Source organism: Heterodontus francisci, chromosome 2 (assembly GCF_036365525.1).
Source record: "Heterodontus francisci isolate sHetFra1 chromosome 2, sHetFra1.hap1, whole genome shotgun sequence".
Taxonomy (NCBI): Eukaryota; Metazoa; Chordata; class Chondrichthyes; order Heterodontiformes; family Heterodontidae; genus Heterodontus; species Heterodontus francisci.
Window position 1 is genome coordinate 125,980,406 of NC_090372.1, and position 24,922 is coordinate 126,005,327.

The following is a 24,922-nucleotide window of genomic DNA, read 5'->3' on the forward strand; positions in this document are numbered from 1 at the left end:
CCTCACTTGCCAAGAATGAAGCGCATTAATTTTGTCATGAACATTGATTTTAAACTATTAATGGAGTGAGGGGAGGACTTGTTGAACAGATCAGCTGTGGCTGGAAAAGACATTTTGCATATCAACGATATTAATGATTCTAGACGATGTTTGGAAGGACAAAGCAGCCATTCCCTGACACATTCAACCCACAATGGACTTTTGATCACCAGACGTTGAAGGTGGGGGAGCTCGTATTCCAGGTTGAAAAATGGCCGAATACACAAACTGACATGGTCAAAACGCCTAGTCACATGACTAACCTGCTGGGCAACCTGTGTTTTTTGAATTTATACGAACAGTTTGGGCAGAAAGTCTGTTTGCTCATGGATTGAGAAGATCTCTCTCCTGTCTGTTCCCATCTCTTTCTCACAAGCCTCTAAATCCACTGATGCACAAGAGCCCCAAGAGAGAAAAGTCTCCTACAGTGAACAAGGTTTAAGAAGAATACTGGGCCCCAACAAAAAGCAAGATCTGCCTACAATCAAGGACTCTACAGTGAGCCCAAAGAACCGTAACAACTCTTAAAATATTGCCTCAAACCTTTCCACTTATTTTTTTTCCTTTCTCTATTTGCATGTGTATATCGCGTGTGCATGCTAGCATGGGGCACAGCAAGTACCTATAGGTGTTAACCGAGTTAGAGTTTAAGTTTAATAAATTTCACTTCTTTAAACCTAAGAAAGCCTGTTTGCTGGTTTCTTTGCCTTATAATTGGAAAGCGGTGAACAAGGATTCACCGGGGAGGGAGGTGCTAAAAACATGGTGTGTTTAAAATTAAATCCTGTTACAGTAAGACCAGGTGAAGGCTGAAAGGCAACCTGAGACCTCTTTCTCATTTGGTCATAACAGAAATTTGGGCGCTCGTGTACGGAATTGACCCACAGACAAACGAGAAAAATTGGAAGTGGGAAGCTAAATTGTTCCCAAGCCCAAAAAAAGCAAGATTTCAAGACAGGTTTTCTTGTGGTTATATGTCCTTGAATACTAACATGTCTGCAACTGAAGCTAGTAGCTCTCCAAGGCAAGGTAAAGTAACTTGGGATATGTTAAAAGCACTGTCTATGGAGGAGTTGAGGAAAATGGCTGAGCAGTGTGGGATCACTGTACATGGCAAGGCTAGGAAGTCTGAACTCCCAAGGCTAGTGGCCAACCATTTTTCCCTTGAATCTGAAGAAGCAGAAACAGAGCTAGAAGCAGACTCCGACAGGGTATTGTTAGCAAAGATACAATTGACACAGAGGCAACTTGAATTTGAGGAGAGGGAGAGAGAAAGAATATTCCAGAAGGAATGCGAAGAGAGAGTTGAGGCGGCTTGTGTTAACTAGGGGGTGACAGTGTAACCCCAGTGAAAGCATGGCCAATATGGAGGAGCATAATTCAGGCAGGGTACAAATTTGTTAAAACTAGCTCAACTAATTCGAAAATTCAGTGAGGAGGATGTAGAAACATTTTTTGTGTCTTTTGAGAAACTGGCATGGCAGCTAAAACGGCTAGCTAAGACCTGGCCTCTTTTACTACAAAGCAAGCTAACTGGAAAAGCCCATGAGGTTTATTCCCTATTGCCAGATGAGAGTTCATCAAATTATGAACTGACCAAAAATGCTATCCTTGGGGCATATGAATTAGTACCCGAAGCCTATCACCAAAAGTTTAGAACCCTCAAGAAGCAAGCTAATCAAACTTATCTGGAGTTTGAAAGAAGTAAGCAGCTGGCTTTTGACCAGTGGCTGAGGGCTTTTAAAGTACAGCTCAGCTATGAGAATCTTAGCAAAGTAATTCTCTTAGACGAATTTAAAAACTTTCTCCCACTCTCCATAAAGACCCATGAAGAGAAGCAGCGGGTCCAGAGAGCCCAGCAAGCGGCCGTCCTGGCTGATGAGTTTGCTTTAATTTATAAGTCGGTTTCCCAGCGGAGAACCTTTCCTTATCACCCCTACAAATTTGAAAGGGACAAAGGGTGGAAAGGTGATGGAAGCCCAAGCAGTCGTGGGAGAGAAAGGAAAGCAGGAGACACGAGGCCCTCCTCTAGCCAAAAAGGAAGGTGCTGTGAGCAAGGGTGAGACCCAGAGACCTGTGTGCTTCCATTGTAATAAAACAGGGCATTTAAAATCTGACTGCTGGAAACTAAAGGGAAAACCTGTAGGGTTAATCAGGGTACACCTGCACAGTGAAGATGGAACCCTGATGGATAGCACAACACAACAAGCTGTGGCTTTAACTGCAGTAAGAGTGAGACTCAGGAAGTCTACCTCTGCAAGTGCAGGAAAAAAATAATAGGATGCCAGAAGGTTATCAGGGTTTTGTGTCTGAAGGGAAGGTAGCCCCATCCCCCTCGAGTGGGACAAGCAAGCCCATAGTGATTCTCAGGGACACGGGGCCACTAGATCCCTTTTACTGGGAAAAGGCCTGACCTTTCCCCCAGAGAGTGCAGTGAACACCAGAATAGTGGTGAATGGTATTGAAGGGCAGTGTATGCCTGTACCTGAACACTGGGTGCACCTGGAGTGCGACCTAGCTTTGGGACAGGTGACCATAGGGATCGTCCCTAGTTTGCTTGTGGACGGGGTTGACCTGCTCCGAGGTAATGATTTGGCGGGGATGAAGGTGGTAGCCCCCCAGTAGTGAAAGAAAGACTGCAGGAGGTCAGAGAGACAGGGCAGTGGTGGGAGACAGACCCCTGCAGTTTCCCTGAATGTGTAGTGGATCAGGCCATGTTCAAACCAACTCCCCCAGAGGAGACTGCATTGGCACTGCAGGCAGATGACCATGAGGTCTGCCTGTCCGAGACTTCCTTTGCAAAGTTAGGAGACCCAGGGAATGAATTGAATGGATTTTCCCGAGGTGCGGCTCAGCGAGCTGAGCCAGTATTGTGAGAGTTAGCACAGGCTGACCAGTCTGAAAGTGAAGCAGAGGGAGTCCCTGATTGCTATGATTTAATAGAGGAAATGGAGTTCTCCTCACAGACCTGAGAGCAAGGAGTGGACAGTAGTTCACCAGTTCGTGGTGCTGCAGAGGTACCAGAGAGAAATATTAAGGGCCCACGAGACTACAGTGGCTGTACGTGCCGGTGTACGAAAGACTAAAGCCCACATAAGACAGCAGTTTGACAGGTCAAATCTCCACAAAGATGTGGTGGAGTACTGCAGGAGTTGCCACATGTGGCAGGTTGAGGGGAAACTGCAATCTACAGTGAAACGTGCACCCCTAAGTCCTGTAGCTGTGTTAGGAGGACCCTCCAGCAGAGGGCTGGTGAACTGTAAGGGTCCCCCACTGAGGAAAAAAAAGGGGACAGGCAAGCACAAGGCTGGCAAAAGGTTAGACAGGGAGTGGGAAAAAGTGACCAAGAGGGCAGGTTACAGGAAGTCCTGGAGGAATCCCGGATGAAAGCACCTCCTGTCCAGTCAGCCAAACCCAAAAAATTTTGAAAATTAAACCCCGCATCCTCCTACGTAAATGCAGACACTAGAAGCACCCCACCATAGTTGCTAACAGCATTTACATGAACCTGCAGAGACAAAGAAAGACCTCTTAGGGGGCAGAGAAACCGTGAGGGTGATACCTCACCTAGTCAAAGTGCCACAGGGGAGTGCAGTAGAGTCTGCACAAATACCTGCAGACAGGCGTGTCCTCTGGGACAAAGGGGATATTAGTGACGAATCCTCCCCCACAGTCAGAAAAAAAGCGAACCACCCATCCCTTGAAGTCAAAAGCCTTTGTATGACTCTGCAAAACACTGAAAGAGTGTTCAGGATAGACTCACCCACTACTGACACTTTTTATAAAAAAAAAAAAAAAAATTACCTCAGCAGGAACAAAGAGCCTAGGCAGCCATGGAAATGGGCAAACGGAAGAGAAACTTCCAAAAAAAAACACGTTTATTGGGATGCCAAGAAAGGAGGGAATTAAAGCAGCACTGACACCAAGAGAAGACAGGCTGTAAAAAATTTTAGGATTTATGAATGGATTTTTTTTTCTGTATCTTACATTTTTCTCGACCCTTTTTAATGAAATGCGTCTTTTCTCAGTTCGCATTTCATTCCGATGGGTGTGGAGGTGTCATGCTAGGCCCCTACCTGCCAAGAATGAGGCACATAAATTTTGTCATGAACATAGATTTTAAACTGCTACTGGAGTGAGGGGAGGACTTGTTGAACAAATCAGCCATGGCTGGAAAAGACATTTGCATATTAACAGATAGTGTTTGGAAGGACAAAGCCATTCCCTGGCACATTCAACCCACAATGGACTTTTGATCACCAGATGTTAAAGGTGGGGGAACTCGCATTCCAGGTTGACTGTTAAGATGGCCGAATACACAAATGGACATGGTCAAACCAGCTAGTCACATGGCTAACCTGCTGGGCAGCCTGAGTTTTTTGAATTTGTACTAACAGTTTGGGCAGAAAGTCTGTTTGCTCCTGGACTGAGAAGATCTCTCTCCTGTCTGCTCCCATCTCTTTCTCACAAGCCTCTGAATCCACTGAAGACACAAGAACCCCAAGAGAGAAAAGTCTCCTACAGTGAACAAGGTTTAAGAAGAATACTGGGCCCCAACGAAAAGCAGGATCTACCTACAATCAAGGACTCTGCAGTGAGCTTGAAGAACCATATACAAATTCTTCAGATATTGCCTCAAACTTTTCCACTTTATTTTTCTTCTGAACTTTGCTGTCTCTATTTGCATGTGTATATCGCGTATGCATGCTAGTGTGTGGCACGGCGCACATCCGTAGGCATTAACTAAATTAGAGTTGAAGTTTAATAAATTTAAACTCTTCTTTAAACCTAAGAAAGCCTGTGTGTGTTGGTTTCTTTGCCTTATAATTGGAAAGCGGTGAACAAGGATTCACCGTGGGGTCGGGGGGGAGCTAAGAACATGGTGTGTTTAAAATTAAATCCTGTTACAGTAAGACCAGGTGAAGGCTGAAGGGGAACCCGAGACCTCTTTCTCACCTGACCGTAACAACTTCGAAACATAAGATTTGTAATACTTTTGCCAACGCAATATTTGTAGCAATGGCTGGGATTTTACTGAGCTCCCGACATTGGCCTCCGTGGCGGGGAGGGTCGGAAGATTGTTCTGGCAGCAGCTCACCATAGAGTCCGACGTCAGGAGTGCCGGGCCCGATCTTCCCGGCGGCGGCGGCGAGGTTCCATGTCAGCACCCCCGCTGCTGAGTGGCGAGATCTGGCTTTGAATATTTAAATTAAGCACATGAAGAGATTTAAATAAAATTCACTCCAATCTTACCTTCGGGCCACGATCTTCTGAGTGGCGCCTAGCACTCTTGCACCTTCACTTTCCTGTCCAGGGAAAGCAAGCACCTCAGTGGTAGGGAAGGGGGGAGTTTTTGATTTTTAGTGCTTGGAGGGAATGGGGTCAGGTTTGCAGTACCAATGTAGGGGATGGTGGGAAGGGGGTGACCTCTGCACTTTCAGTTTGGGGGCATGGAGAGCCCGCCCTCTCCAGGTGATTGGGGAGCGCGGCCCAACCGGCACATTATCATGACCCGCCACGAGGAAGATTGCGGCGGCATGGCGGCACCATTTGCCCGCCACTCTTCCTGGCGGAGGTGCATAAAATCCTGCCAAATGTCTTTAAGCTAATGTTCAAAATGTTGAGTATGCTTGGAAAGTACTGTAGACATTTTAACTTCTTATAATCTTTTCCTTTTTTTCTAGGCAATGCAGATGTTGCACTAGTCAATTTTTATGCTGATTGGTAAGTGAAAAATAATGCACTTGAAGATTGTTTTACACATTTGTTTTTGGGGTGTGGTGACACTGACGAGGCTGCATTTATTGACCACTCCTAATTGTCCCAAGGTAGTGGGCCTTCTCCTGTAACTGCTGCAGTTGTGGTGCTCTTGTGGTGCTCCCACAATGTTATTTAGTCAATTCCAGGATATTACCCCAACATTTATGACAAAATGAAAATATGTAACTTTGAGGGGAACCTTAATGCAATGGTGTTCCTGTGACATGCCTACTCTTGTTCTTCACAGTGGTAGAGTTCATAAGCAGGGGAAGGATTGTTGAAGTAACCTTGGCAAGTTGCTGCAGTGCACTGATGTTCGAGGGGGTAGATAATTGAGTCCAGTGGGAGGGACGCTTATCAAGGTAACTGCTCTGTCCATTGTAGCATTGAGTAATGGCTCCTGAGATTAAGTTAATTTGAAAACCTTTATACCCTTCCTTGTTTTCTACAGTATATTGTAGACTGCTGAAAAATGGAAAGGGAATAGCATATGGACCTTGTAGACAGCTGATAGGAACATGTATTAACTATGGAGTTAAAGTTGTATAAGATGAATTATCCAAAAATGGACTGGGACAGGGAAAATGTCTGCACTAAGCAAGTGGAGATTTTGCAGTGTGTTCAGGACTGTTATGTCAGTCAGTGTGTTGCTACTCCAAGAAGTAAGGAAGCCTTTACTTCACCTGATTCTGAGTAATGAAGTGAATCAAGAAGGTAACCAAAAAATTTAGGGAAACATTTGGAAAATAATAATATAATTGGGTTCAATGGAAGAGCAGAACAGGGTATATTTTTTTAAAAATGAACATGAGAGTACTTGACTGGAAAAAGCAAATTAGAATGAGATAATCCCCCAGATTAAATGAATATTTAATTTTTAACTAGGAAATGGAAAGGGTACATTCCAGTAAGGAGAAAAGGGGTAAATTTTAGCCTTTGGAAATAACAAATATATAGTGTCTTTTAAGATCACATGATGTCACTTTAGGGCCAGTGAAGTGCTTTTTGGATTTTAGTTGGTGTTGAGGGAAACACAGCAATTTACACTCGCAGTGAGATAAATGATCAGATAATCTGTTTCAGCGATGTCGGATGAGGGATAAATATTGGTCAAGACACCATGAGAATTCCCCTGCTCTTCAAATAGTGCTATGGGATCTTTTACGTCCAGCTGAAAGATCAGACAGGGCCTCGGTTTACTGTCTCATCTGAAAGAAGGCACCTCTGATGCAGCACTCCTTCAGGATTACGCTGAAGCATCAACCTAGATTTTGCACTCAAGCCCTGGAGTGGGCCTTGAACCCACAGCCTTCTGACTCAGGTGAAAGTGCTACCACTGATCCAATACTGGCACCATGAATAAGTAAATTAGATTAGATCAATTTTTTTTTAATATCACTAAATAGGAAAATTATAAAAATAAATGACAGGAAAAATATGTATAGAAAAGTTGCTAAAAAGAGATTAGAAGGCAAGGAGTGGGAGAGACCAAAAAAAAAGGTACTTTAGTTGGATGTTAATCAAAGTAAGGACCACAAAGAGATAAAGGCAGAAACAGAAAATAAGTACTTCGCCTCCTTTTCGCAGATGATTGTTCAAAGAGCAATAGTATGAAAGAAGTAAAAACAGAAAGTGCTGGAAATACTCAGCAGGTCTGGCAGCATCTGTGGAGAGAAGCAGAGTTAACGTTACAGGTCTGTGACCTTTTATCAGAGCTGGCAAAGGTTAGAAATGTAATGGGCTTTGAGCAAGTGAAAGGGGTTGCTGGGGGGAGAGAAGAACAAAAGAGAAGGTGTGTGATAGGCCAGAGGAGGAGAGATTAAATGACAGATGTCGTGGAACAAATGCAAAGGGAGTGCTAATAGTTGTAGTAAAAGACAAAGCATTAGTTCAGACACTGTTAATGGCAGTGTAATGAACAGTATGTCCAAATGCAAAAACATGAAAAACAAGTTTGACAAGCACATGGTGAAAAAGTAAAATTAAAAAAAAGCAATTATGCTCTGAATTTGTTGAACTCAATGTTCAGTCCAGAAAGCTGTAGAGCGCATAATCGGAAGTTAAAGGTGCTGTTCCTCGAGCTTCCCTGGAACACTGCAGCAGGCCAAAGACAGAAATGTGGGTGTGAGAACAGGGTGGTAAATTAAAATGGCAAGCAACTGGAAGCTCGGGGTCATGCTTGTGTACTGAGCAGAGGTTTTTAGTTTTTTAGTTTTAGAGATACAGCACTGAAACAGGCCCTTCGGCCCACCGAGTCTGTGCCGACCATCAACCACCCATTTATACTAATCCTACACTAACCCCATATTCCTATCACATCCCCACCTGTCCCTATATATTTCCCTACCACCTACCTATACTAGGGGCAATTTATAATGGCCAATTAACCTATCAACCTGCAAGTCTTTGGCATGTGGGAGGAAACCGGAGCACCCGGAGGAAACCCACGCAGACACAGGGAGAACTTGCAAACTCCACAAAGCAGTCACCCAATCTGCATTTGGTCTCCCCAGTATAGAGGAGACCACATTGTAAGCAGCGAATACAGTATACTAAATTGAAAGAAGTGCAGGTAAATTGCTGCTTCATTTGGAAAGTGTATTTGGGGCCTTGGATGCTGAGGAGAGAGGAGGTAAAAGGGCAGGTATTACACCACCTGCGATTGCATGGAAAGGTGCTGTGGGAAGGGGACGAGATGTCAGGGGTGATGGAGGAATGGACCACGGTGTCGCAGAGGGAATGGTCCCTTTGGAAGAAGCTATGGAAAATAAAGGTAAAATGAATCACCAAAGCCTGGTGGTTTATGTCCAAGGCCTAGAAAGATGTAACTTTCCAACTGAAGGATAGCAGATGTAATAGCCCCTTTCAACGAAGGGAGATTCATAGTCCAGTGAATCTTACTTCGACTTTGGTAAAACTTGAGTCTATAGTACAGGATGTAGTTACCAAGCAACTGAAGAAACAAGAGTTAACCAGGGACAGTCAGCATGGACTGGAGTACACATCCTGTGCAATATGATAACCATATGTGCAGGAAGTGTTGTCAGTTGCAGCAGCTTGAGCTCTGAGTTTGAAACTTGAGCAGCAGCTGGTGTCACTGCGGCACATCTGTGAAGTTGAGAGTTTTGTGGATAGCCGGTTTATAGACGTGGTCACCCCGCAGCTTATGAGTACGCAGGCAGAGGGAATGGGTGACCACCATGAAGTCAAGAAGAAACACACAGGTAGTGCAGGAGACCCCTGAGTGCATCTCTCTCCATTCAGTTCTGAATGCTGTGGAAAGGGATGGTTCATCTGGGGAGTGCAGCCAGAGCCAAGGCCTTGGCACCACGGATGGCTCAGCTGTACAGGGGAGTACAAGGAAAACTGGGATAGTGATAGGAGATTTGATAGTTAGGGGAACAGACAAGCTTTTCTATGGCCGCAGGAGTGAATCCAGGATGGTGTGTTGCCTCCCTGGTGCCAGAGCCAAGGATGTCACTGAGCGGGGGAGGGTGAACAGCCAGCAATCGTGGTCCACATTGGTACCGACAACATAGGTTGGAAGAGGGATGTGGTCCTGCAGAAAGAGTTTAGTGAGCTAGGTAAGAAATTGGCAAGCAGGACCTCAAAAGCAATAATCTCCAGATTACTTCCAGTACCACACATAAGTGAGTTTAGAAATAGGATAGTGCAGATGAATGCATGGCTAAAATGATGGTGCAGGAGGGAGGGCTTTAGATTCTTGGGGCACTGGGATCTGTTCTGGAGAAGGTGGGACCCGTTCAAACCAGACAGGTTGCACTTGAACAGAGCTGGGACGAATTTCCTTGTGGGCGATTTGCTCGTGCTATTGGGGAGGGTTTAAACTAACAGGGTTTTGATGAGACCACATCTGGAGTACTCTGTGCAGTTTTGGTCTTCTCATTTAAGAGAAGATATACTTGTATTGGAGGTTGTGCAGCGAAAGTTCACTAAATTGATCCCTGGGATGAGGGATCCTATCATGATAGGCTGAGTAAATTAGGCCTATACTGTCTGGAGTTTAGAAGAATGAAAGGCTATCTCATTGAAACATACAAGATTCTGAAGGAGCTGGATAGGGTAGACACTGAGATTGATTCCGCTGGTCATGGAATCTAAAACACGGGGGCACATTCTCAAAATAAGGGGCTGATAATTTAGGACTGAGATGAGGAGAAATTACTTCACTCAAAGGGTTGTGAGTCTTTGGAATTCTCTACCCCAGAGGGTTGTGGATGCTCCATCATTAAATACATTTAATGCTGGGATAGACAGTTTTTTGGTGTCTCAGGGAATCAGGGATATGGCGAGTAGACGGGAAAGTGGAGCTGAAGCCTAAGATCAGCCATGATCATTATTGAATGGCAGAGCAGGCTCAATGGACCATATGGTCTACTCCTGCACCTATTTCTTGTGTTCTTGGAATACAGAGTAGAATCTCAAAATTTGCAGACAACACCAAACTTGGAGGTGCGACAAACTGCAAGGATGCTATGAACCGCCTGCAACAGGACTTAGATAGGCTAGCAGAATGGGCAGAGAGGTGGCAGATGGAATTTAATACTGACAAGTGTGAGGTGATGCATTTTGACAGACGGAATAGGGAAAAGCAATATATACATAATAGCACTGTTCTAAAGAATGTGCAGGAACAGAGGGACCTGGAGGTGCAATTGCAGCGATCTTTGAAGGTGGCAGGACATATTGAGAGAGTGGCTAGTAAAGCGTATGGGATCTTGGGCTTTATAAATAGAGGCATTGATACAAAAGCAGGGAAGTTATACTGAACCTTTATAAAGCTCTGGTTAGGCCCCACCTGGAGTATTGTGCCCAGTTCTCGTCATCACACTTCAGGAAGGATGTGAGAGTCCTTGAGAGGGTGCAGAGGAGATTTACCATAATGGTTCCAGGGATGGAGGATTTTCGTTACAATGCTAGGTTGGAAAGGCTGGGTTTGTTCTCTTTAGAACAAAGGAGATTGAAGGGAGATTTACTAGAAGCATACAAGATTGTGACAGGCTTAGATGAGTTAGGCAAGGAAAAACTGTTCCCATTAACAAATAGGACTAGGGGACACAGATTGAAAGGTTAGGGCAAAGGATGCAGGGGGAATATGAGGAAGCACTTTTTTATGCAGCAGGATGTAATGACCAGGAACTCGCCCGCAAGGGTGGTGGAAACGGAGATGATCAATAATTTCAAGAGAAAGTTGGATGGCCACCTGAGAAAAATAAATTTGCAAGACTACGGAGATCGAGCCAGGGAGTGGGACTGATTGCATAACTCCCATGGAGAGCTGGCATGGACTCGATGGGCTGAATGGCCTCCTTCTGTGCCACAAATGACTCTATGATTGAATTTCAAAAAGGCAGACCATACTAGACCTACCTTCGAAGAAATGACAGAGGACGTGCAATAGATGTAGTTCATGTTGAGTTTCAGAAAAACATTTGATAACGTACACATGAAAGAGTCTTCAGGACAGGTAATGGCAAATGGAATTAAGAGAAATGTGCTCAGATGGATAGAAGGATATTTGGAGGGCAGTAAGCAAAAAATTGCTCTATGTACATAAACAATCTGAATTTAAAATTGAGGGAAAAATTTTGAAATTTATCAATAACACCAAATTGGGTATCTCAAATTGCAGTGATGCTAGTGAAAAAGTGGAGAACGTGGTGGGGGTGGTGGTGCTAGCAGTGGGCAGATACTGATGGGTACAGTCCAGTGTAGAAAAATGTGATTTCGTACATTTTGGAAGTAAGAATAGTGTAAGGAAATACATTTTAAGATTTTAAATGGAGAGACAGAAAAATAAATTTGTATTTTATAGTATCTTTTGGAACATTGTAAGCACTTTCATTCCATGAATGAGACAGCAGCTGCAATATTGTGTACAGTTTTGGTCTCTTCATCTAAGAAAGGATATACCTGCCAGGGAAGGAGTGCAACGGAGGTTCAGCAGACTAATCCCTGGAATGGTGGGATTGTCTTATGAGGAGAGGCTGAGGAAGTTGGGCCTGTATTTTCTAGAATTTTGAAAAATGAGAAGTGATATCATTGAAACTTATAAAATTCATACAGGGTGTGATAGGGTGGATGTAGATAGGATGTTTCACTTGACTGGTGAGTCTAGAACTTGGGGACATCATCTCAGAATAAGGGGGTAGGCATTTTAAGACTGAGATGAGGAGGAATTTCTTCACTGAGAGGTTGGGGAATCTGGAATTCTCTACCCCAGAGGACTGTGGAAGTTCAATCATTGAGCATGTTCAAGATAGAAATCAATAACTATCTGGGTACTAATGACATCAAGGGATATGGGAATAGAGCGGGAAAGTGGCATTAGGTAGATGATCAGCCATAATCTAATTGAATGGTGGGGCAAGCGCGAGGGGCTGAATGACCTATTCCTGCTCTTCTGTTCCTAAGTTTACACTACCAGAATGTCTTGGTCAGTTGCTACGACCTTTCTGGAGAAGGAGGATTTATTACTGACTGATTTGAAAAACTTAAGCAAGGTTAAGCTAATAGCATTGGCAGCAAAATTGGAGTTAGAGTTAAAACCAGGAGCGAAGAAAACGGACATAATTGAAGTAAGAGCACAGCATTTGAAATTGGAAGAAGAAAAAGGTGAACCAGATGATAGTGCAGTTGAATTGGCTAAAATTCAGTTGTAGTTGAGGCAGCTTGATTGGACTTGACAAAAAAAATGGAAATGAAAAAGCTTGAGCAGGAAAAATAATTGGAAAAACTTCAGCTTGAACAGGTAAGAGAATTGACAATTAAAATACTTTAACTTGACAGGAAAGGCCAAAAGAGAGAGCGTTTCAAAGAGAAACAGAAGAAAGGGAATTCGAAGTTAAAAAGCTGGAACTAAGTCAAAAGAGTGGCCTTGGCTCCAAGAAAAATTCTGGTGAGGAAAGATCTGACTCCTGCCCACGACCCAGTGGAGAACTGTTTAAATTTGTGCAAGCCCTCCCTAAGTTTGACGAAAGGGACGCAGAGGCATTTTTCATGTCTTTTGAAAAGGTAGCTAGACAGTTGAAGTGGCTGAAGGAAAGCTTGGACACTCCTTATGCAAAGCAGGTTGATGGGCAGAGCTCATGAACTTTATGCCATGCTTTCTCTGGAGACTTCTACAGATTGAGAGATGGCACAAAAGGCCATTCTTGCTGCTTATGAGAGAGATGGCAAAAAGGGCTATTCTTGCTGCTTATGAGTTGATCCCTGAAGCATACAGGCAGAAATTTCAGAATCAAACTTATATAGAATTTGAGAGGGTAAAGCAAATTAATTTTGATCGTTGGATGTAGGCACTGAAAACAAAGGTCACATATGAGGACCTTAGGAAATTAATTCTCCTAGAAGAATTTAAAAATTCACTCCCTCTATTAGTAAGAACCCATGTAGAGAAACAAAAGGTTTCAACAGCCAGACAGCTGAGATTGCTGCTGATTACAAACCTGTTTTCAAGCCCCAACCCTTTGTCCGTTTTGGCAGGTAAAATCAAGGAAAACCCGAAGATGTTTTATCAGTACATTAAGAGTAAGAGGATAACTAAGGAAAGGGTAGGGCCTATCAGAGATGTACAAGGGATCTTGTGTTGATGCAGAAGATGTGGGCAGGATTCGTAATGAGTTTTTTGACTCTGTCTTCACAAAGGAGAGGGATGATGCAGAAATTGTAGTTAAAGAGGAGGAGTGTGAAATATATACGATAAGCACAATGAGAGAGGAAGTACTAGAGGGTCTGACGTCCTTGAAAGTGGATAAATTGCCAAGGCCGGTTGGATTGCATCCCAGGTTGTTGAAGGAAGCCAGGGAGGAAATAGCGGAGGTGCTGAGGATCATCTTCAAATCCTCACTGGATACGGGCGAGGTGTCAGAGGATTGGAGGTCTGTGAGCGTTATACCATTGTTTAAAAAGAATGTGAGGGATAGGCGAAATAATTATAGGCCAGTCTGTCTGACTTCGGTGGTGGGTAAATTATTAGAATCAATGCTGAGACAGGATAAACTGCCACTTAAAAAGGCATGGATTAATCAGGGATCGTCAGCATGGATTTGTTAAGGGAAGGTCATGTCTTATTAACTTGATTGAGTTTTTTGAGGAAGTAGCAAGGAGGATTGATGAGGGTAGTACAATGAATGTGGTCTGCATGGATTTTAGTAAGGCATTTGACAAGGTCCCACATGGCTGGCTGGTCAGTAAAATGAAAGCCCATAGGATACAGGGGAATGTGGCAGGTTGGATCCAAAATTGGCTCAGTGACAGGAAACAAAGGGTAGTAGTTGACATGTTTTTGCAGTTTCCAGTGGCGTTCCACAGGGCTCAGTGTTGGGTCCCTTGCTGTTTGTGGTATATATTAATGATTTGGACTTAAATATGGGAGGCATGATTAGGAATTTGCTGATGACACAGAAATTGGCCAGGTAGTTGATGAAGAGGAAGCTGTAGACTCCAGAATGATATCAATGGTTTGGTTGAGTGGGTAGAAAAGTGACAAATGGAATTCAATCCACAGAAATGTGAGGTAATGCATTTGGGGAGGGCAAACAAAGCGAGGGAATACACAATAAACAGGAGGATATTGAGAGGGATAGAAGAAGTGAGAGACCTTGGAGTGCATGTCCACAGGTCGTTGAAGGTGGCAGGACAGGTAAATAGAGAGGTGAAGAAGGCATATGGAATGCTTTCCTTTATTGGCTGAGGTACAGAATACAAAAGCAGGAATGTAATGCTGGAACTGTATAAAAAGCTGGTTAGGCCACAGTTGGAGTATTGTGTACAGTTCTGGTCACCACATTACAGGAAGGTCTAGCTAACTTGATTGAATTTTTCGAGAAGGTGACTAGGTGTATAGATGAGGGTAAAGCAATTGATGTAGTCTACATGGACTTCAGTAAGGCTTTTGATGAGTCCCACATGGGAGATTGTTTAAGAAGGTAAGAGCCCATGGGGTCTAGGGCAAATTGGATCCAAAATTGGCTTAGTGGCAGGAGATAAGAGGGTGATGGTCCATGGTTGTTTCTATGAGTGGAAGCCTGTGACTGGTGGTATACCGCAGGGATCGGTGCTCGGACACTTGCTGTTTGTAGTATACATTAATGATTTTGACGTGAATATAGGAGCTATGATCAGTAAGTTCGCAGATGACACAAAAATTGGTGGTGTCGTAAATAATGAGGAGGAAAGCCTTAGATTACAAGACGATATAGATGGGCTGGTAAGATGGGCGGAGCAGTGACAAATGGAATTTAATCCTGAGAAGTGTGAGGTGATGTATTTTGGGAGGATTAACAAGGCAAGGGAACATGCAATTGATGGTAGGACCCTAGGAAGTACAGAGGGTCAGAGGGAATTTGTCCATAGATCACTGAAGGCAGCAGCACAGGTAGATAAGGTGGTTAGGAAGGCATATGGGATACTTGCCTTTATTAGCCGAGGCATAGAATATAAGAGCAGGGAGGTTATGATGGAGCTGTATAAAACGCTGGCGAGGCCACAGCTGGAGTACTGTGTACAGTTCTGGGCACCACACTATAGGAAGGATGTGATTGCACTGGAGAGGGTGCAGAGGAGATTCACCAGGATGTTGCCTGGGCTGGAGCGTTTCAGCTATGAAGAGAGACTGAAAAGGCTAGGGTTGTTTTCCTTAGAGCAGAGAAGGCTGAGGGGGGACATGACTGAGGTATACAAAATTATGAGGGGCATTGATAGATTAGATAGGAAGAAACTTTTTCCCTTAGCGGTGGGGTCAGTAACCAGGGGCGTAGATTTAAGGTAAGGGAAGGAGGTTTAGAGGGGATTTGAGGAAAAAATTTTCGCCCAGAGGGTGGTTGGAATCTGGAACGCACTGCCTGAAGAGGTGGTAGAGGCAGGAACCCTCACAACATTTAAGAAGTATTTAGATGAGCACTTGAAACGCCATAGCATACAAGGCTATGGGCTAAGTGCTGGAAAATGGGATTAGAATAGGTGGGTGCTTGATGGCCAGTACAGACACGATGGACTGAAGGGCCTGTTTCTGTGCTGTATGACTCTCTGACTCTATAATTGCTCTGGAGAGAGTACAGAGGAGATTTACAAGAATGTTGCCAGGGCTTGAAAGTTGCAGCTATGCGGAAAGATTGGATAGGCTAGAGTTGTTTTCCTTAGAACAGAGGAGGCTGAGGGCGAGTTAATTGAACTGTACAAAATTATGAGGGGCCTAGATAGAGTAGACAGGAAGGACCTGTTTCCCCTAGTGGAAAGGTCAATTACCAGGGGCACAGATTTAAGGTGATTACTGGAAGGATTAGAGGGGACATGAGGAAAAACCTTTTCACCCAAAGGGTGGTGGGTGCCTGGAATTCACTGCCAGGAACAGTGGTGGAGGCAGAAACCCGCAACTCATTTAAAAGGTACCTGGACGTGCACCTGAAGCGCTGTAACCTGCAAGGCTATGGACCAGGTACTGGAAAGTGATATAAGATTGGCGGCTAGTTTTCTCGGCCGGCACAGACACGATGGGCTGAATGGCCTCCTTCTGTGCCGTAATTGTTCTGTGGTTCACCCCCACAAACCTAAGAAGGATCAAAGGTGGGGGGGTGAAGGGAAGACCAGTAGCCTGGGACAAAAAGGGACAGCTGGCAACGGTCTGCGATGTCCTCAGACGAGAAAGGAAGATGCTGAGGGTGGATGTGAGGTCCGAAAGCCTAAGTGTTTCAATTGTCACTTGACTCCAAAAGACTTGCAGGTTGGTAGGTAAATTGGCCATTGTAAATTACCCCTAGTGTAGGTAGGTGGTACGAGAATGGTGGGGATGTGGTAGAGAATATGGGATTAATGTAGGATTAGTATAAATGGGTGGTTGTTGGTCGGCACAGACTCGGTGGGCCGAAGGGCCTGTTTCAGTGCTGTATCTCTAAATAAAATAAGGTGGGACGCCTTCGTGCTGAATGTTCGAAGTTGCGGGGTAAACCCATGGGACTTATTGAGATAAACAAGGTCAATGTAGAGAAAGGGGCCCTAATCGACAGTATGACAGGTCAGGCTGTAGCTCTTACTGCAGCTGTAAGGCCAAGTACAAAAACCGCTATGAGTGCGGGTTTGTGAATAAGATACCCGAGACTTACAGGGAGTTCTTTTTGAAAGGAAAAGTAACTCCTTATCCCTCAAGTGAAGCAGGTAAACCTATTGTTATACTTAGGGATACAGGAGCCTCACAAACTCTTCTGCTGGGGAAAGACGTGATTTTTCCACTAGGGAGCACACTGAATGCCAAGGTTTTAGTGAATGGTATCGGTGGGGAGTATATACCCATGCCTTTGTATCGGGTGCACCTAGAGTGTGACCTAATGTCTGGAATGGCAACTGTAGGAGTTGTCCATAGTTTGCCTGTAGACGGAGTTGACCACCTCCTGGGGAATGATTTGGCCAGAGCGAAGGTAGTAGCTTCTCCAGTAGTCATGGAAAGACCAAGTGAAATCAAAGAGACAAAACAGTTGCAGGAAAAGGTTCCAGGAATTTTTCCTTCATGTGTAGTGACCTGGGCAATGGCTAAACAAGTTCCATTGTCAGAGGTCAAATTGGCAGCACAGACTAATAGTCGCATATCTGAAACTTTCTTTGGGAATTTGGATAATCCGAAGGAAATGTTCACTAAATCTTTTCTAATCAAGGCTCAGCAAGCCAATCCAGAGTTAAGTAAAGTGGTGCAATTGGCCCTAACTGAAGCTGAGGCAAAGGGAGTTCTGGAAGGCTACTATATTAATGGGACTCTGATGAGGAAGTGGAGACCTCCTCACAGACCTGCTGACGAAGAATGGACGGTGGTTCACCGGAAAGTGGTACCATCCAAATATCACCGGGAAATATTAAGGATAGCCCATTAAATTCCTATGGCAGGACATGTGGGGATCTGGAAGAGCAAATCACGTATAGGTTGACCTTTTTACTGGCAAGGTGTTTCCAAGGATGTGGTGCAGTTTTGTAAAACATGCCATACATGCCAGATTGTGGGAAGACTGAAAACTGCCATAAAATCGGCACCTCTAATTCCCATACCAGTTTTTGGGGAACCATTTAGTAGGGTGTTGGTAGACTATGTAGGACCTTTTACCGAAAACAAAAGCAGAACACCAATATATACTCATTATCATCAGACTACTCTGTTCCCAGAGGCCATTCCCTTGAGAACGATTTCTGCTAAAGTAGTAGAAAAGTTAACCCAGTTCTTCGCTAGATATGCATTACTGATTGAGATTCAGTCGGATCAAGGTTCCAATTTTATGTCTAAAACGTTTCAGGAAATTATGGGTAATTTGGGTATAACATAGTTAAAGCCTTCAGCATACCATCTACAGACACAAGGGGCTTTAGAATGGTACCATCAGATCTTCAAAACAATGATCAGGTCATACTGTCATCAATATCCCTGTGATTGGGATAGAGGGCTAGAATTTCTTTTGTTTGCTACCAGGGATTCACCTAATGAGTCTACCGGTTTTAGTCCTTCTGAATTAGTTTATGGACATGAGATAAGAGGTCCTCTAAAGCTAATCAAAGAAATGTTTTTAGAACAGAGGGATGAATCTTCCATGCTAGATTATGTATCCATGTTCCAGGAGTGGCTTTCGAGCCTGCAATGTGGTTGAGGAACACCTGAAAACTTCCCAAACAACCAGGAAGAAATGGGCAGACAAGCATGCCAAAACCCGAAAATTTCAACCAGGGGATGAGGTGTTAGTGTTACTGCATTTACAGGGTGAACTGCTGAAAGCACGGTTCAGTGGTCCATATAAAGTGGTCAAAAGAATTGGTCCAGTAAATTATTTGATTGACACCCTGGATTGCCAGAAAAAGAATCGACTGTGTCATATCAATATGTTGAAATAATATTGCCGGGAGCAGTATAAGCAAGCACAGCTGTGTCAGGTCGTAAGGACAGTGAAAGATGAAAGGAATAGTGAGGATGAGGCAGAAGGAGGCCTAGACAATTCTCAAATTGAAACTCCTCCTATCCAGTTAGCTAATACTGAATTGTGAGGGAGATCGGACAGTATGCTTTCACATTTAGCAGAACAACGAGAAGATCTGACAAGGCTACTCACAGCATTTAAGAGTCTGTAGGGACAAGCCAGGATGCATAACCATAGCCAGACATGATGTGAATGTAGGGGAATCCTTTCCTATGAAATAGCATTCTTATCACTTAAGTCCAGAGAAACCAGCCCAGGTAAAAGTAGAAATCCAGTACATGTTGGAAAACCACCTAATTGAACCCAGTCAAAGCAGCTGGAATTCCCCAGTGGTGTTATGCCTAAATCTGACAGTTCAACTAGATTCTGCATAGACTACAGAAAGGTTGATGCAGTAACAAAGGCATTCTCTTACCCAATTCCTTGCTTGGAAGACTGTATTGACAGAGTAGACAATGTCGCGTTTCTTACAAAAATAGATTTGTTAAAGATATACTGGCAGGTTCCTTTAACACCCCCAGCTAAAGAAATATTGGCCTTTGTCACACACGGTCTTCCACTGCCAAGTGATGCCATTCAGGCTGAAAAATACCCCAACCACTTTTCAGAGACTGATGAACCAAATGGTAGCCAGTGTTCCTAACTGTGATTTATCTTGATGTGCTGGTATACAGTGAAACATGGAAGGGCGACTTAGAACGACTGGAAGCTCTGTCAGAAAATTAGAGTCGGCTGTTGAGTGATAAACCTTGCCAAAAGTGAATTTGCAAAAGCCAGAGTAACCTACCTCAGGCATATAGTCAGACAAGGGCAAGTGTTGCCAAGAGCAGCAAACGTATAAGCATTGGTAGAGTTCCCCATCTCTAAAATAATGAGGTTTTTGGGGATGTGTGGTTTCTACTGCAAGTTTGTACGAAATATTAGTACAATAGCCGCTCCACTGACGGATTTGCTACAAAAAGAAAAGCCCAAGTAGTGTGGTCGGGAGAATGCGAAGCATCTTTTGAGAGGCTGAAAGCCATTTTGATTAATGAACCAGTGTTGGCTGACCAAATTTCAATAAGCCCTTCAAGGTAGCAATTGATGCTAGTGACCTGGGGGTTAGTGCAGTCCTGTTACAAGATGTTGAATCAGGCATAGAAAGGCCAGTGGGGTACTTTTCCAAAAACCTAAATCGACTCCGAAAAGGATATTCAACAGCGGAAAAAGAAACCCTGGGTTTATGACTAGCTCTTAAGCATTTTGAGGTCCATGTCCGCTATGACTACAAAGAGACACCGGTATATACTGATCATAACTCCCTAGCCATTGTGGAAAAATTCAAAAACAAGAATGTCAGTCTATTTCAGTAGAGTTTACTATTGCAACCTTATCATTTAAAGATTATCCACATTGTGGGAAGAGATAATGTAATTGCAGATGCTTTGTCTAGGATTTAACTTAGCTTTGAGCTATGAGTGCAAAGATGGTACAAAGCAGAACTGTATTAGCTACAGGTAAAGAGTGAATGAGTGTGTAAATGTGTTTTAATATTTTTTTCACCTTGTAATGAAACGCATTTAAAAATGGTGTTTCATTCCTCCAAGGATGGAGGTGTTACGAAAGTGCTTCCATTTTTGTTACATTTTTTGAGGACTCATATTTAAATAGTGGAAGTGGATTTGATTTTGGAAGGCTGAAGACTTCATAGATGCTGGACTTCGTTTTGTTGACAGTTCACAAAAAGGACACAGATGTGTTGGAAAACAACCTTTACTGGATGTCACATGCCTTACGATAAATAAACAGCATAAACCTTGGTGACCTGGGAAAGACGTTTACAGAGAAGTGACATGTCAAGATTTATGAGGGTCAGGAGGTTTTGACTTGCTGTTTGGTTTCGCTTCTGAGATGTTGTTTTGGTTCAGTTTGGGTGTGGACAGTGTTTGAAAAGCAGTTGAAGATCAACCTGCCAAGAAAGAAACCCCAGCTCACCTTTCCTGCACCTCTCTCAGACCCTGAGGTGTCCAGTTTGTCAGCTCCTCTTTCCTCCTGTCTCTGGAAAAACCCTGCAAAACCAGAGTAGAATAGTGGAAAGCCTACCAGACAATTTCTCAACGTCTCCAGTACGAACTGCTTCTGAAAAGATCCTGGTGACCTGTCACCATATACCTGGATGCCAGGCCAAAAGGGACAACTGACATCCTTCCATATCTTATTTTTTTCTTCAAGAATTAACAAGTATTTGGCCAAAGTATTATTTTTTTGTCAGAGCTCTGCAGAGAGAATTTCTTTATTTTTTCAGTGTGTGGAGTATTTTAAAAGGGAACTTTGATATTTTAATCTGTGTGCTTTAATCTGCTTTCATTCGTTACTGGATAAGTCTTGTTTATAATAAATTGATAATTTTGTTGCTAAAGAAACCTGGTTGGTGTATTTTTTCTGGGAAAAAAAGAGTAGAGTATATGATTGACCGAATTGGTAACTGCGTAAACGTTTCTAAAAAATATTTGTTCTAACCTGTAGAGAAGTGGGACTAGAAACGACAGTACACTTCCACCTTGGTTGTAACAAGGATCTGGAATGCAAGGATCTGGAATGAGAGTGTGGTGAAGGCAGATTCAATTGAGGCCTTCAAAAGAGAACTGGATAGCTACCTGAAGAGCAAAAACTTTCAAGGCTGTGGGGAATAGGCAGGGAAATAGAACTAGGTGAGTTGCTCTTGCAGAGAGCTGGCACAGATGACGAGTCGAATGGCCTCCTTCCGTGCTGTAATCGTCCTATGTTTCAGTGATTCTCATCTGCCTTTATAATGTTACTACTGCTGAGAAGAAGCCGTTCAGGTTTGTTGGAAGAGAATTTAAGTGTTGGTGTCATCTACCGACTGATCCTGAGTAGGAAATGCTGAGGCCACCAATATGTAAAACACAAGTATGGTTTCCATAAGATTGTAATATTTGTGTCAAATTAATACTGTAAAAGGTGGGGTGCAGAAGAGAGAAAATCTAAACTGTTGACAAAGGGGAAGGGGAAGACCAGCAAGAAAATACAGTAAGAAACAATGCAAGAAATGACTAAGGGAATAAGTTAAAGGAATATTGAACAATTAAAATTGTTGTTACTATTTTACATAGTTTAGACTTGGGTGCAGTTACTTCATTTTTTTTTCACCAGGTGTAGATTCAGTCAAATGCTACACCCCATCTTTGAAGAGGCCTCCTCGGTCGTGAAAGATGAATTTCCAGACACAAAGCATATAGTCTTTGCCAGGGTTGATTGTGACCAGCATGGTAAGTAAGCAAGTTTAAAGATAACTTCAGAAGTAGACCAGTAAGGTCGAGCACAAAATGTGGAAAGTAGCAATATCCCAAGTGTGTTGGCAAAAATCAAACAGAGGAGGTACAATTTGTGCTGGTGTTCCGTGCATTTGAAAAGCTAACCCACTGCCAGTGTCATCTGGATGTTGCCTATATCTGCAATCTGATACCATGGTTAAACTGGAACTTTAGCCAGTCTCAGTATTGAATTTATTAATGAATTAATAACTGAGCTATACTACAATGAGTTTAATACCAGAGGTTTAAATCAACAGCTTATAGAAATACTGATCCAAGTGTAAAATATAATTGAATTGTATTTTGATGGAACATTTCTCAATAGAAGTGGACTGTAGAATCAAATTCTTTAAGAATATTATCCTGGGTTGAGCTTATTCTTTGATAACCAGTATTCTCTCAGTCTTGATTATTTTTCAGGAACAGTAATTGTCAACATACTGGTTTAAAATTCAAATCTGGAAGTTGAATCAAAGTCTTGCTTTTCTTTCTTTTGCAAAAGAGCATTCCTACAATGTTTGAATTACAAATCAAAATGAAATTATATTCTTTTGGGCATCTATGGAAAGGTTGTAGGTCTTTTCAGGTTTTTTGTAAGACAAATTGATTTCCACCCACCCCATTTCCATTCATCTCTTCCAAAAGTGGGGAAAGTTTTTCCCCCCTTCCCATTAGTGAAACAGTTGGGTTTTTATGACAAAACAGTAGCTGGCTTTCCCAATGTTTTTCTCCCCCTGCAGAGGATTACAGTGCCTCACCCGAATGGCCATTCTTCATATTCAAGTCCATATCTTGAATGTTGGCAGACTCTTCAGTCATGACAACATCACAAGAGGGTAACCCAATGCTAATTCAACCTGAAGTCCACAGCAAGAATGGACCAACATGAGCAGGGAAACCTGGCAGAATTCTTTTCTCATTTTACTTAACCGGGGCACACTGGCAGTGGGGCTCCAAGATGGTAGTCGTGAAACCAAAATCTATGGTTAAAGTGGCAACAGAACATTGCAGGGTGGGAGGGAGCTTTCAACCCACCCTGCCAAGCCGGAGTCGCTAGCAACACAGTTAAAATTACTTCTACTCCGTTCTTAGTTGTCCGGCATGTCCAACTGGATCAGGTGGGAGCCTCATTAATGCACAGAGCAGTCCTTTGGACTCGACCAATAATTGTTCTTAGTTAAGTCTGATTTTCCAATATAGCCCACAGTGTCTCGTGATGGTGGTTTTCTGTATGCTACATATAACTGCTTTACAGCAAAGATACCTCGTAGAGCCACTATTGGAGGAGGACCTCACACAGCGAGATAGTGGACACTATTGACATGAAGGATACTGAGGTAGCCCGAAGGGTCCAACAGTTGTCTTGGCAAAAGCTCTTCAGCAGTATTTAATCGAACGTATCAACTGAACAATCCCGGCTCCCCTGCGTTAACAGTGATGTCCAACATCTAACACAATTCTTCACCTACAAATAAACTGATCTGGCCAAAGACTCACATTGGTATTCATTCAACTAAAATCACAGGACTCCAACTACTACAGGAACACTGTCTTCACACACATTTCAAACAGCTTTATGGCTTTACTTGCATACAGAAATCACCCAAGTGTGAGCCTCTTGTGCCTGTCTTAAGCCCCATATTTGAACCTGTTCAGTCAGGTTTTGGCCCTGCCTCAGCTTGAAATGATGCTAATCAAAGTCACAAATGACATCATCTGTGACAGTAGTGTACTATCCTTTCTTGGCCCCTCTCCAGCCTATGACATGGTTCAAGACACCATCATCCTCCAACTACTCTTTTCCATTGTCCAGCTGACTGAACTGCCCTTGCCTGGTTCCTCTTCTCTATCCAGTGTTGGCCAGCAAATCCCCAGCAATAACTTTTCTCTTCATGCTCCCACGATGTTACTTCTGGAATTCCCCCAAGGATCTATCTGTGGCCCCCTCCTGTTTCTCTTACATGCTGCCCCTCTGCGATGTCATCCATCAGTTTCCAGATGTACGCTGTTGACACCCATTTCTACCACACCACTTGCCATCTCCAATGCTGTATGCCCTCTGCCATCAAAGCCCTCTGAGGAGGGAGGGTGAACAGCCAGCAATCTTGGTCCATATTGGTACCAATCACATAGCTAGAGAAAAGGATGAGGTCCTGCAAGCTGAATTGAGAGAGCTAGGATAGAAACTATCAAGCAGGACCTCGGAGGTAGTAATCTCCAGATTACTCCTAATGCCATGCACCAGTGAGTGTATGAATGCGTGGTTGGAGAGATGGTGCAGGAGGGAGGGCTTTAGATTCCTAGTACATTGGGACTAGTTCTGGAGAGATGGGACCTGTACAGGCCGGACGGATTGCACCAGAACAGAGCTGGGACCAACGTCTTTATAGGGCGGTTTGCTAGTGCTATTGGGGAGGGTTTAAACTAACTTAGAAGGGGGATGGGAACTAGGAGATAACATTTAGAGAAGAAAAACAAAGTGCACGAAGAATTGGGAGAGACAGATAGCACTACAGTAAGAGGTAACAAGGTTTTAGGTGAGGTCAGAGTAAGGGAATGCAATAAGGTCCAAATTAGGTTTACAGTACATGTATGTGAATGCATGGAGTATGGTAAATAAAGTTGATGAGCTGCAGGCGCAAGTATCGTGATGATAACTGAGATCTGGCTTAAAAAAGGGAAGGACTGGGTACTAAATATTTCTGGATACAAGGTGTTCAGGAAAAATAGGGAAGGAAAGAAAGGAGGAAGGATGGCAATATTGATTAAGAATATTACAGTGCTGGAGAGAGAGGATAGAACCAATTTGGTTAGAGCTAAGAAACAATAGAGGTACCATTA

At 43.4% G+C, this 24,922-nt stretch overlaps 1 protein-coding gene across 1 annotated transcript in view; it reads left to right on the top strand.

The window, feature by feature from the left end:
• Nucleotides 1–24,922, top strand: part of erp44 (endoplasmic reticulum protein 44) — a 143,242-nt gene that overhangs the window by 36,133 nt on the left and 82,187 nt on the right. Inside the window, exons 3-4 of the mRNA XM_068010434.1 lie at nucleotides 5,724–5,763; nucleotides 21,921–22,036. Of these exons, the coding sequence (XP_067866535.1) occupies nucleotides 5,724–5,763; nucleotides 21,921–22,036 (156 nt within the window). The remainder of the gene's footprint in view (nucleotides 1–5,723; nucleotides 5,764–21,920; nucleotides 22,037–24,922) is intronic.